The following is a 14,478-nucleotide window of genomic DNA, read 5'->3' as shown; positions in this document are numbered from 1 at the left end:
TTGTATAATATCCATTATCTCAAACATACGTGGTCAAATTACCGACAAGTCGTGCAGATCTCCCTATATTATGATTGTATAATATCCATTATCTCAAACATACGTGGTCGAATTACCGACAAGTCGTGCAGAACTCCCTATAATATGGTTGTATAATATCCATTATCTCAAACATACGTGGTCGAATTACCGACATGTCGTGCAGAACTCCCTATATTATGGTTGTATAATATCCATTATCTCAAACATACGTGGTCGAAATACCGACGTGTCGTGCAGAACTCCCTATACTATGGTTGTATAATATCCATTATCTCAAACATACGTGGTCAAATTACAGACATGTCGTGCAGATCTCCCTATATTATGATTGTATAATATCCATTATTTCAAACATACGTGGTCGAATTACAGACATGTCGTGCAGAACTCCCTATAATATGGTTGTATAATATCCATTATCTCAAACATACGTGGTCAAATTACCGACAAGTCGTGCAGAACTCCCTATAATATGGTTGTATAATATCCATTATCTCAAACATACGTGGTCAAATTACCGACATGTCGTGCAGAACTCCCTATATTATGGTTGTATAATATCCGTTATCTCAAACATACGTGGTCGAATTACAGACAAGTCGTGCAGAACTCCCTATATTATGGTTGTATAATATCCATTATCTCAAACATACGTGGTCGAATTACCGACAAGTCGTGCAGAACTCCCTATAATATGGTTGTATAATATCCATTATCTCAAACATACGTGGTCAAATTACAGACGTGTCGCGCAAAACTCCCTAAATTATGGTTGTATAATATCCATTATCTCAAACATACGTGGTCGAATTACCGACATGTCGTGCAGAACTCCCTATATTATGGTTGTATAATATCCATTATCTCAAACATACGTGGTCAAATTACAGACGTGTCGTGCAGAACTCCCTATAATATGGTTGTATAATATCCATTATCTCAAACATACGTGGTCAAATTACAGACGTGTCGTGCAGAACTCCCTATATTATGGTTGTATAATATCCATTATCTCAAACATACGTGGTCAAATTACAGACGTTTTGTGCAGAACTCCCTATATTATGGTTGTTTAATATCCATTATCTCAAACATACGTGGTCAAATTACAGACATGTCGTGCAGATCTCCCTATATTATGGTTGTATAATATCCATTATCTCAAACATACGTGGTCAAATTACCGACATGTCGTGCAGAACTCCCTATACTATGGTTGTATAATATCCATTATCTCAAACATACGTGGTCAAATTACAGACATGTCGTGCAGATCTCCCTTTATTATGGTTGTATAATGTCCATTATCTCAAACATACGTGGTCGAATTACAGACGTGTCGTGCCGAATTCCCTATATTATGGTTGTATAATGTCCATTATCTCAAACATACGTGGTCGAATTACAGACGTGTCGTGCAGAACTTCCTATATTATGGTTGTATAATGTCCATTATCTCAAACATACGTGGTCGAATTACCGACATGTCGTGCCGAACTCCCTATATTATGGTTGTATAATATCCATTATCTCAAACATACGTGGTCAAATTACAGACGTGTCGTGCAGAACTCCCTATATTATGGTTGTATAATATCCATTATCTCAAACATACGTGGTCAAATTACCGACATGTCGTGCAGAACTCCCTATATTATGATTGTATAATATCCATTATCTCAAACATACGTGGTCGAATTACAGACGTGTCGTGCAGAACTCCCTATATTATGGTTGTATAATATCCATTATCTCAAACATACGTGGTCAAATTACCGACATGTCGTGCAGAACTCCCTATATTATGGTTGTATAATATCCATTATCTCAAACATACGTGGTCAAATTACCGACATGTCGTGCAGAACTCCCTATATTATAGTTGTATAATATCCATTATCTCAAACATACGTGGTCGAATTACAGACATGTCGTGCCGAACTCCCTATATTATGGTTGTATAATATCCATTATCTCAAACATACGTGGTCGAATTACCGACATGTCGTGCAGAACTCCCTATATTATGGTTGTATAATATCCATTATCTCAAACATACGTGGTCGAATTACAGACGTGTCGTGCCGAACTCCCTATATTATGGTTGTATAATATCCATTATCTCAAACATACGTAGTCGAATTACCGACATCTCGTGCAGAACTCCCTATATTATGGTTGTATAATGTCCATTATCTCAAACATACGTGGTCAAATTACCGACATGTCGTGCAGAACTCCCTATATTATGGTTGTATAATATCCATTATCTCAAACATACGTGGTCAAATTACCGACATGTCGTGCCGAACTCCCTATATTATGGTTGTATAATATCCATTATCTCAAACATACGTGGTCAAATTACCGACATGTCGTGCAGAACTCCCTATATTATGGTTGTATAATATCCATTATCTCAAACATACGTGGTCGAATTACCGACATGTCGTGCCGAACTCCCTATATTATGGTTGTATAATGTCCATTATCTCAAACATACGTGGTCAAATTACCGACATGTCGTGCAGAACTCCTTATATTATGGTTGTATAATGTCCATTATCTCAAACATACGTGGTCAAATTACCGACATGTCGTGCAGAACTCCCTATATTTTGGTTGTATAATATCCATTATCTCAAACATACGTGGTCAAATTACCGACATGTCGTGCAGAACTCCCTATATTATGGTTGTAAAATATCCATTATCTCAAACATACGTGGTCGAAATACGGACATGTCGTGCAGAACTCCCTATATTATGGTTGTATAATATCCATTATCTCAAACATACGTGGTCAAATTACAGACAAGTCGTGCAGAACTCCCTATATTATGGTTGTATAATATCCATTATCTCAAACATACGTGGTCGAATTACCGACAAGTCGTGCAGAACTCCCTATAATATGGTTGTATAATATCCATTATCTCAAACATACGTGGTCAAATTACAGACGTGTCGCGCAAAACTCCCTAAATTATGGTTGTATAATATCCATTATCTCAAACATACGTGGTCGAATTACCGACATGTCGTGCAGAACTCCCTATATTATGGTTGTATAATATCCATTATCTCAAACATACGTGGTCAAATTACAGACGTGTCGTGCAGAACTCCCTATAATATGGTTGTATAATATCCATTATCTCAAACATACGTGGTCAAATTACAGACGTGTCGTGCAGAACTCCCTATATTATGGTTGTATAATATCCATTATCTCAAACATACGTGGTCAAATTACAGACGTGTCGTGCAGAACTCCCTATATTATGGTTGTTTAATATCCATTATCTCAAACATACGTGGTCAAATTACAGACATGTCGTGCAGAACTCCCTATATTATGGTTGTATAATATCCATTATCTCAAACATACGTGGTCAAATTACCGACATGTCGTGCAGAACTCCCTATACTATGGTTGTATAATATCCATTATCTCAAACATACGTGGTCAAATTACAGACATGTCGTGCAGATCTCCCTATATTATGGTTGTATAATATCCATTATCTCAAACATACGTGGTCGAAATACCGACGTGTCTTGCAGAACTCCCTATAATATGGTTGTATAATATCCATTATCTCAAACATATGTGGTCAAATTACCGACAAGTCGTGCAGATCTCCCTATATTATGATTGTATAATATCCATTATCTCAAACATACGTGGTCGAATTACCGACAAGTCGTGCAGAACTCCCTATAATATGGTTGTATAATATCCATTATCTCAAACATACGTGGTCAAATTACCGACAAGTCGTTCAGATCTCCCTATATTATGGTTGTATAATATCCATTATCTCAAACATACGTGGTCGAATTACCGACAAGTCGTGCAGAACTCCCTATATTATGGTTGTATAATATCCATTATCTCAAACATACGTGGTCAAATTACAGACATGTCGTGCAGATCTCCCTATATTATGATTGTATAATATCCATTATCTCAAACATACGTGGTCGAATTACAGACGTGTCGTGCAGAACTCCCTATAATATGGTTGTATAATATCCATTATCTCAAACATACGTGGTCAAATTACCGACAAGTCGTGCAGAACTCCCTATAATATGGTTGTATAATATCCATTATCTCAAACATACGTGGTCGAATTACAGACGTGTCGTGCAGAACTCTCTATAATATGATTGTATAATGTCCATTATTTCAAACATACGTGGTCGAATTACCGACATGTCGTGCAGAACTCCCTATAATATGATTGTATAATATCCATTATCTCAAACATACGTGGTCGAATTACCGACATGTCGTGCAGAACTCCCTATATTATGGTTGTATAATATCCATTATCTCAAACATACGTGGTCGAATTACCAACGTGTCGTGCAGAACTCCCTATATTATGGTTGTATAATATCCATTATCTCAAACAGACGTGGTCAAATTACCGACATGTCGTGCAGAACTCCCTATATTATGATTGTATAATATCCATTATCTCAAACATACGTGGTCGAATTACCGACATGTCGTGCAGAACTCCCTATATTATGGTTGTATAATATCCATTATCTCAAACATACGTGGTCAAATTACCGACATGTCGTGCAGAACTCCCTATATTATGATTGTATAAAATCCATTATCTCAAACATACGTGGTCGAATTACCGACATGTCGTGCAGAACTCCCTATATTATGGTTGTATAATATCCATTATCTCAAACATACGTGGTCAAATTACCGACATGTCGTGCAGAACTCCCTATATTATGATTGTATAAAATCCATTATCTCAAACATACGTGGTCAAATAACCGACATGTCGTGCAGAACTCCCTATATTATGGTTGTATAATATCCATTATCTCAAACATACGTGGTCGAATTACCGACATGTCGTGCAGAACTCCCTATATTATGGTTGTATAATATCCATTATCTCAAACATACGTGGTCGAATTACAGACGCGTCGTTTAGAAATCCATATAGATTTCGATTGTTTAAAGTTCTTTATCTCATTCAATAGTTGTCAAATTACCGACGTGTCTTGCAGTACTCCTTATATGGTAGTATGTTATCCTTTCCGAAATATCTCAGATATAAATTGATTATACGTGTGTATCGACCAGGGATTTATATTACGGATTTAGCGATGTAATTATATAGTGTACTATTTTATGTCAGTTAGTGTGTACTACATATACAATTACTAATCATACAGAAAACACGTTCAAGTGTGCATGTTCAGCTTATGTCTGAACTTTATGGCCCAGTTTCGTCTAGATATAATCATCACATATCGCAAGGTTTATATTAAACTTCACCGGTGCGCTTCTTGAATCAGCATAACGCGGGCGGGAAAAGCATTCTGTTAGAAACTAGAGCTTTTCCAGAAAAGCGTGGTTGTATATATGTTTGGCATTGTTGAAAACAGTCTGTATGCCCTAGGTACTATTTCTAACAAGGTTTCTGTTCAAATTTACATACCATTTAAAATAACTTGTAATATAATCATATTTGGTTAAATACTTTTGCTATAAGATCTGTGTTCGTTCCCCCTCTCAGCTGAGGACGATGAGGTTACATTTTCGATAGCAACGGGAAGTAGGATAACGGTGAAAGCAGACGATCGTATTGGATGGTATGTTAATTAATAATTATAGAAAATTATTTAGCGTTAACTAGTATGCTATCTTATATTGATTGTACATGTGTACCGTTACCTTAATGCAAAACCTGAATAACTAATTATGTTTATACACATATGTATGTTTCCTTGATAAACATACCTAGTTCGTTTATATAGTATAGATGCGTTGTGTTGTGTGTGGTGTTTTGTGCTGTTGTTCCATGTTTCTTGTTTCCATGTGATTTTTTTATATTTTTTGTTGTTCTATGTCTTTGGCGTTCACCCTGTACCATTAAACGGGGTTAATGTTTTAACTTTTGGCTACTGAGCTTGTTTCTGTATTTTTTCACATACGTATTTAAAGATACATTTATTGAGGAACTGCAGTAGGCTGAGGATATGCATATATTAGTAAAATGAGCAGTTGAGTTAAAAATATTTCGTGAAACGTAACTATGTACGTCATTTAGTTTTAACATTATATATTTTACAACGATTTTGAAGAAAGTTATGGCAACTTCTACTAAGTCACACTCGTGGGCAAGACGTTGCGCGAGTGTGTGGTCATGTGTTGTTTTGAAAACCCGAGTGCCCGGAGAAAATCCACTTTTCTGACTTTGTGACCACTAACCAAACTGAAATGCGCCCAGGTTAGGAATGGAACCCGGGTCGCTTATAGTGAGACGCGACGCGCTAGCCACGGCACTTACCAGACTACCAGCTACGGTATTTCTTTGTTTGTGCGTCATTCTTTTGACCCACCCACTACCAAATATACAACGAACATTTTCGGTGGTTATTATCAGTTTACTAATTAAAAACCCTGGTGGAACCCTGCTCCATAGACTGATCCATGGAGGTAATCAAGATAGTCATTGATATAATGATGAGTGTGTGATCTGTCTGTGTTGTATGTACGGTGTATCTCTAATTAAGTGTCTGTAAAGCCTTAGCTCTGTGTCTAAACACAGGTTTTTAATAAATCTTAAACAGATATAAGTATTTTTCCTGTAGAATCCATTGTATGGTTATATATGAATTATTTCCGCTCTGACTTTGTATGTTTATGTTCTGTGTTGTTTGTTGATGTTTGTGCTGTTGTTCTATATTTTTGGCTTCGACCTCGTGCCACGTTTAAGCTTTCGACTACTGGCCTTGTTTCTGTAGTTTTTCATTTAATTTTTGTTTAATAGGTTTTTAAATAATTTATCACGTGTGTAGCTGCTCGGTAATACCATTGGTTATCTCCAATGAGCGTTTTAAACGTGAAAGCTGCACGAACTCCCTAATGATAAAGCAAACAAGTATCCATTTTTGCGGGTCCTAGTGATTATAAATGTTTCGTAATCTCTATTAGGGTAAACAGAGTATATTTTGACTTTTATATTAAGAATTGTGTAAAAGTTTAAGCAACATGTATGCTATGAAAAGTATTGCATTCGTATGCTCATAATTACCATAACAGCTTTTAAAAAGTTTTGCATCCTGTGAAGGTCGCTTTGACCTTCTCTTAATCAACAACGTAGGGGTTCGAACTCACGATCTCCTGGGGGAAAAAAGCTTGCCCTTTATACCACTTAACCACTCTCTCGCTTCTGAAAATTAACCCTCAGGTGGACTGACGGAGCGGACATTATAACTTACAAGACCGGCGGCGGTGAGGATGATCAGAATCATTTTATGGCCTTAACTTCGACAACTGTTGGGAACATAGTGGACTGGAGTGGTGCAATTGTTGAGGATGAACGCACATATGGGATTAGAGCGGATCTTAACCCGAGTAAGTCGATTAGATAGTATTTAATGTAGGCTATTCGCGGTAGTAATATGTACTGAAAAAATGCATTGTACATACTATTATGAAATTACAAATTATCTCAACCCGAATGAGTACGAAGTCACTACATCATACGGGACAAAAGCGGATATCAATCTGAGTAACAGTGGAGGATAACTGATCATCCACAGTAAAGGTTGGTATATTGTTTTTTTGCTATCAGCTTAGAAATCACTTGGACTTAAATCACATGCCCAAAGAGATTCATAAAGCACTGATGAAATGCACTGTAATTGTTCGTGATGTGTGCTATAGAATGTAATGTTACAATTTTAAGGATGTGATAAAGTTAGTAGCCAATTATATTCATTTTTGAGTTGTTTAAACTGAAATTGGAAATATTTGATAAATTTTGACAAAACAATAAACAATTTTGCTAACTTTGACCAAACAAAGCAATCAAAAAAAAAATATGCAAATTAAATACATAATGTTGGTTGACCTTTTACTTAATGAAGGCATGCTGACGTTACCAGACTGCAAAATAAAAGTGTTCATTTAATAAATAAACATTTCAAAACCTTAATTAGTGTTTTACAATTTAAGCCTTAATACTTTCCAGTAAATTCTGCATTTACTCTTTAAATGAAAAGGAAAGCTTGAAGCTCGAGGTACATTATAAAAATTGTTACCATTCGGTTATGTGGGTTGGATTAACCAGTTTCTTACTTTACGGAAAAATGGGATACCATATATACATTTATATGGACTGTCAAATTGTAATAAGTTACAACCATGCATTTGTTATTTGCTATTGAAAGGTTAAAGGATGGCCAATGCATTAAGCTGAAAAGTGCATTCGTTTAAATGCAATTTTCCGAGTGTTTAAAAGGCCATATGTATCATTTTTAGACAATGATCCCTCTTTTACCAACCTTCCTGGATCAACGTCTATTACCAACGCCGCCGCCGCAAGTACGAATCTAGTAACAATTACCGTCACAGACACGGACTCCTATGACGTGGACACACTTGATGTCACTATGACGACAAACGTCAGATATTCTTTTGATACAACCACAAGTAGGTTATTGTTTAGGAGTTTGATAGTGTTTCGTCTACAAACATAGTAGTTGAAGCTGATACCATAACACAATCATTTTCTCTCGGAATTATATTATTACACCACAAATTTTATAGAAAAGAACTTAATAAAACTGAATATTTCATTCAACAATGTGTAAGTTCTATAACAAAGGCAATACAAAATTATAATCAAAATCAAACAGCTTTTAATGGTCCATATAATAGTTCAGATATTTATTGTGTATCAAATGACTTGGTGTCTTAGCAATTACATTTTCCAATCGACACATGTATCAAATGTAATCAAATCTTTCTCTCAGAGATTTTAATTCAGCAAGCAGTTTTACTAACGTTGGATCAACACAGGACAAGCTTGTGTTTCGAGTTGTTGACCAGTGTGATAACACAGCATCAGCTACATTTACTGTCACAATTACCAACGATGTAAGTGAAACTGGTTTTTCACTCAGTCTTTCAGTTGCGGCTTTAAGTTTTGGAACTAAAACATTGACAAAGATATATTCTCTCAGTACTAGTAAATTGGACTCAATCAGTGTGGTACATGAGTGTTAATATAGTTAATGCATACGTATTGAAACTGTAAGTTATGGTGATGAAATACAATGTACAAGTTTAAAAGTCAGATCTTTGTGTAGATGATTGATAATTGGTCCTCTTTCCTTTGACCTGATTTGATTGATTGATCAATTGACATTTCAACTTATCATTATTATCTATTTTGAGACATTGGTAATGATAAAACCTTCATATCCAAGCAATTAAATATGATTTTGAAAGGGGATTGCTTGCTGTTCTATACTACATACAATGAACAGTCTTGCAACAAGCAACAATGATAAAAAAAAATTGTGATGGTTTTATTAATTAAAAATACATCCTTAAACCAAATTTTAAAATCATGCTGTTCAATAAAAGGCCCAATTATGTTCACTTTACTACGGTACATCGGATACCTTTAAGCTATGTTTAACTCCTCAGCCACCAGAAATACAGAACCTCCCCGCAGCTGAATCACTCAGTGAAGACGTTACTGCCGAGACGCTTATATTCACCATAACCGCCACTGATTCAGCTAACGACGTTACATGTTCCCTTGCAACTGGGGTCTCAGCCACGTTACCCTTCCTGGTCAAGCAGATACCGTCATCAACGGGTATGTGAAAATGCATTTTAATGGTTTATAAAAAACGTCAAGGGTGAAGCACTTTAGGTTGTTTCATTTTCAAATGGTGATCAGGCTGGTGCGTTTTATGTATTTGATAATACAAATAAGAAGGACATCTGGTCTATAGTCAAACTCAATTAGGCATTGCTACTAACATCAAACGCAATCGAGGTTGGGAAACGAGCAATTCATTTTAAACAAGAACAATATTTTTAAAGTTACAGTTCTACATAAGATATTTGAAATCATTAATGCGTAGTTTTAGATAGTTAGAAACAATAATACCCAAATATTCACTAAACAACTTTACTTAATATTGTGTCCGCAGAGTAAATTCTACAAGTACTTTTGAAAACATCATTTTCAGAATATTTCCAAAGTAAGGTTGAAATTGAACCTTTGCATTATATTTTGAATAAATTCGAGACTAAAGAAGTGTTTAGCACTGCTCAAACACCTTTAAAGAATTTTCTATTCGCAGAAATATTAGTCTGACCAATGACCAATGATCAGATAAGTGTGCACAACTATAAACAAATAAAAATGCTCCAAAACATTCTTACACCTCTCAATTACTTTCTCTGAAATTCTAAAATTTATTATTTATTTTACAACATTTTAATATGGAATAATAGGAATTTCTAGAAAATTGTGAAATAATTCAAATAAATACATTTTAAAAATATCATAGGTCAAACTTGATGAATCTAGGTCACCTAACAATGAAACTATATTATTAAACAATAAATGTTGCATTTGAAATACATATACATCTACATAATATTCAAATTACTCAAGATGTTTATTTCATGATATTTCAGATTATGGAATTTACAGCAAGTCTAATCCGGGCTTTGATTATGCAGCTACAAGCTCTTATGCTTTCGACATCGACTGTTCGGATGGATTTACCTCGGATAAAGAAGAGTTCACCGTCTATCTTGTAAAAAACGCTGCTCCAGTTTTTGTCAATCTGCAAAGTTAGTATTTATTTATCGTTTCAGAACTTTTATGTTGCCCGAAATTTCCAAAATTACAACAATTGAATCTGGAGGGAATTGATAACTAAGCGATCAATTCACATCGAGTAAGTATTTAAGCGATACCACTGAACAAACTCATGAATTGCAACTCATCTCACATACAAGGTGTATTTGAAACATATACATGAGCAGTTTTAATTATTATTATTTGAAGTGAACATTCAATTGACATAATATGCAGAAATATCTTCAACGTCAATCCAAATGTTGACTGAAGTACTTAAAATGTTTATAGCTGTCACTTTTGTGTCAACATATATAATACTTGTCAATCTTAAAATTGCTTTAAAGTAAACAGAGGTTTATGTTCAGAAAGTACATGGTAAATCTTACTTTTTATTTAATCTAAGTATTCTGAATTGTTAATTTACTCCAAGCATGCATACACATTTTAGACTCTACGACCATATCCACGACCGTTCTGGTAGGAACAACCGCGTTTACCGTCCTGGTGACCGATGCTGAAGGGGACGATTTGACTTTCACTATGACATGTATCCCAGCCTCATGCCCTTTCACAATCTTCAACTGTACGGCTGTGTATTTCACTGATAATTGTAGCTAAATAATGAATTATAACGTATTATGATTACATTAAAAATACTATGGTACATTAATGTAGATCAGTTCGAAACAAAAGAGTACAAAAAACTACATGCAGATTAAAAAACAATGGATTGTTGTGTCATTGCTTGATAGAAATATATCATGTAAAATAATGATGTTTTAAAAGTAAATGCAAAACCATTAACTATTCACTATTTATTTGTGTTCATAGCGGGCGAGATTCAAATCAACACTGACTTAACTGGACACACGACGGTGGGATATGACCTAGAAATCACTGTTGCCGATTCAAAGAACACGGTTGGGCCTAGTCTCCTTACTATTACGTTAGCGGGTAAGAGGAACATGTTTATTTAATGACTGCTGCGCTGTATATACTAAGTATACATTCAGATCGAGTAAGTAATCGTGTTAAAGAAAGATACGAGGGCTGTCCCACTAAATCGTAGACTTTGTTGATAAAAAAATTATACAACGTCACATATGAAAAATGCTTTGCATCTAATTTATTTTTTATATAACAAATAAAAAAATCAAGAAAAACTGAATCGTCATTGTTTAGTATAGATTTCATACATTGTTTTTAATGTACAAGTATACCTTACTAGCGCAGTCTGATAAACAAACGTTAAAAAATTCATTAGTTCTGATAAAAGTGTTCTGAGAAGACATTTGCGTCAATCCCCGGGAAAACGTCATATCAAATAACGACGCCGTTATTTGACGTCATCATATTTGTCGCCTCGTAGTGTCGAACCTGTGTGTCATAAATGAGTGTCTTGATCATTGAATACCGTAAAGTTGAGGCATGTGCAAGACGGGTGTTGATAGTTTCTCTCCAAATGCTTTGTTACTGTTTCAAATATCCGTATTATGCTTGAATACATGCGTTTATGAACACAGAGTGCTATCTATTTGGATTATTTCTTAAGGTTTATATTTCTTTTGTTAACAGATATAAACGACCCCGTTGTTTTGACCAATCTTCCATCCGCTGTAACGATCACTGAAAACGTTGCTGTAGGAACGTCAGTGTTCGATGTCTCCTATTCTGACGTCGATGTTTTACAAGCACACACGTTTGCTATCACCAGCTCATCGCCTATAAGCGGCACTGGATACTTCACGATTGACAGTGATAGTAAGTATTTATATGTTTCGATTGATATTTTGTACTTTTACCATCATTTTTCTAAAAACAAAGAAGAGCATTACCACCACGTACGATAAATTGCTTGATTTCAGCTATTCAATTTTACGTTAACATGCGTATGTGTGTGTGTGTGTGTGTGCGTGCGTGCGTGCGTGCGTGCGTGCGTGTGTGCGTCCGTGCGGGTGAGTGTGCCTGTGCGTGTGTGTGTGTGTGTGTGTGTGTGTGTGTTATTCCAATATCTCACTGTTTCCAGTTATCTGTCTAACTACTTGGTTTGTCCCGGAGGAGGCAAATGCTTTTCAAAAATGTCAATAAGCTTTGAATTTTTACATTCATTAAACAAATGGAAATATACCTGCTCAGCTTTGAAAGGTTTTGTACAGCATTACACTGAACGTTTAAACTGCCGAAATATTGATAAAAATGGAAAATTGACGCTAAGGTCTACAGTCCCCCAGAAGTTTATAAATTGCAATGATGTTTAGCATATTACAGTTGAAGGCATATCTTGACGCCTGTTGTCAGCGAATTGAAAACGAGTTTCTTTCAGCTGGGAGCATAACAACATCAGCACTTATTGACTACGAGACCATTGCTGCAACATCGTTTACGTTAACTGTCACCGTGGCAGACCCTGTGACATCAGACACATGGGATTTGACCGTTAATATAGCAAACGAAAACGAGGCACCGTCGTTTGGTCAGGCTAGTTACAGTCTCTCTGCTGAAGAAGGCAACGTGCGTATTACTGTATTAAGCGATATAAGTCTTAACAAACTTTAAAAAGATATATGTCTGAGCAACATTGCAAATACTTTACATAATGATATTGACATGCTTTGTACGAATAGATTATTATATTCTAAATGGCAATCTTCATATGGTTCAGGAGCAAAATAAAGTTCGTGGATTATCCTGGAAACACTTAGAATACATTTGCATATACTTTAGTTATAGTCAAGATTAACAAAGAAAAGAGCTGATACGGTAACAGACAATTTCTTATTTCTTTTCGTTTTTCTCTATCAAGGCTGGCACTGTTATTGGTACACCCTCGTTTGGATTAACAGACCCTGACACTGGCGATTCGATGAAATTAGTATTGGATTGTGGGGAGCAGACAGGCTATTTCTATATGCACCCAACAAGCGGGTATAATTCGGTTCATATCCAGTATGTTATTGCGACGTATACATTTGATACAAACCGATCAAACTTTTCAATACTCTTTACATACTCAATTCATTAATATTATTACACATACGAGTAAGTTTGCGTACTGATTTGATTTCTTACTTCCTCATATAATCATATAGTTCTGAAATTCTTCGAAACATAGCTGAAATAAAATAGAAAACAAGAACAGGTAACCAAAGATGTATTTACAAGTTTTATTTACTCATAGGTAAACTTCCAGTCCAACTACGACCTTGATGTCAATGCCCTCCCTACATCCGTTCCCTGCACAGTGACTGTAACAGATAACGGGGAATTAACAGACACTGCCACCCTGACCATTACGATCAGTAAGCATTTTACTTCTTGTTTGTCGGGACAAAAAATGTATCCAAATTTATCATTACACCTACATCAAATGTCAAGAATTAGTAATTATTACAACCTTTTCTCATGTGTAAACATAGTTTTGATTGTATTGTTCTGCTCTTGAAGTGATGTTGTGAGCCATGTTGGTTACAGTATACCTGTCATAGAAATGAACAAAATTGATGCAGGCTGGTTCTATACATATCTAATTTGTATATGTCGCACGTGATAAACCCAAACTATTTTACGTCACGTGACTTATCATTGTAATATTTCATATAGTTTTTACTTGGTATTCTGTTATTTTCAATGTAAGAAAAACATATAACGTTCGTGCATTCTGGTTTTTCGTGGTCAGAGTCTTATCAAAATAATATTATGAACAATCTACATAATGTAAATACATAAACGGTAAGATCTCAATGCAGCTGCAGTCGATAAATATATTTATTAG

General features: G+C 35.4%; 1 protein-coding gene across 1 annotated transcript in view; it reads left to right on the top strand.

Annotated features, from left to right (window-relative positions):
• LOC128204968 (cadherin-23-like) overlaps nt 1–14,478 on the top strand; it is a 40,880-nt gene that overhangs the window by 14,692 nt on the left and 11,710 nt on the right. The window contains exons 4-15 of the mRNA XM_052906362.1: nt 5,604–5,679; nt 7,281–7,447; nt 8,357–8,527; nt 8,853–8,974; nt 9,530–9,704; nt 10,538–10,696; nt 11,155–11,289; nt 11,538–11,660; nt 12,282–12,467; nt 13,030–13,217; nt 13,510–13,641; nt 13,885–14,005. Of these exons, the coding sequence (XP_052762322.1) occupies nt 5,604–5,679; nt 7,281–7,447; nt 8,357–8,527; nt 8,853–8,974; nt 9,530–9,704; nt 10,538–10,696; nt 11,155–11,289; nt 11,538–11,660; nt 12,282–12,467; nt 13,030–13,217; nt 13,510–13,641; nt 13,885–14,005 (1,755 nt within the window). The remainder of the gene's footprint in view (nt 1–5,603; nt 5,680–7,280; nt 7,448–8,356; nt 8,528–8,852; nt 8,975–9,529; nt 9,705–10,537; nt 10,697–11,154; nt 11,290–11,537; nt 11,661–12,281; nt 12,468–13,029; nt 13,218–13,509; nt 13,642–13,884; nt 14,006–14,478) is intronic.

Source organism: Mya arenaria, chromosome 10 (genome assembly GCF_026914265.1).
Source record: "Mya arenaria isolate MELC-2E11 chromosome 10, ASM2691426v1".
In the NCBI taxonomy this organism is placed as follows: Eukaryota; Metazoa; Mollusca; class Bivalvia; order Myida; family Myidae; genus Mya; species Mya arenaria.
Note: the sequence above shows the minus strand (reverse complement) of the source record. Positions and strands in the feature narration are given on the sequence as shown.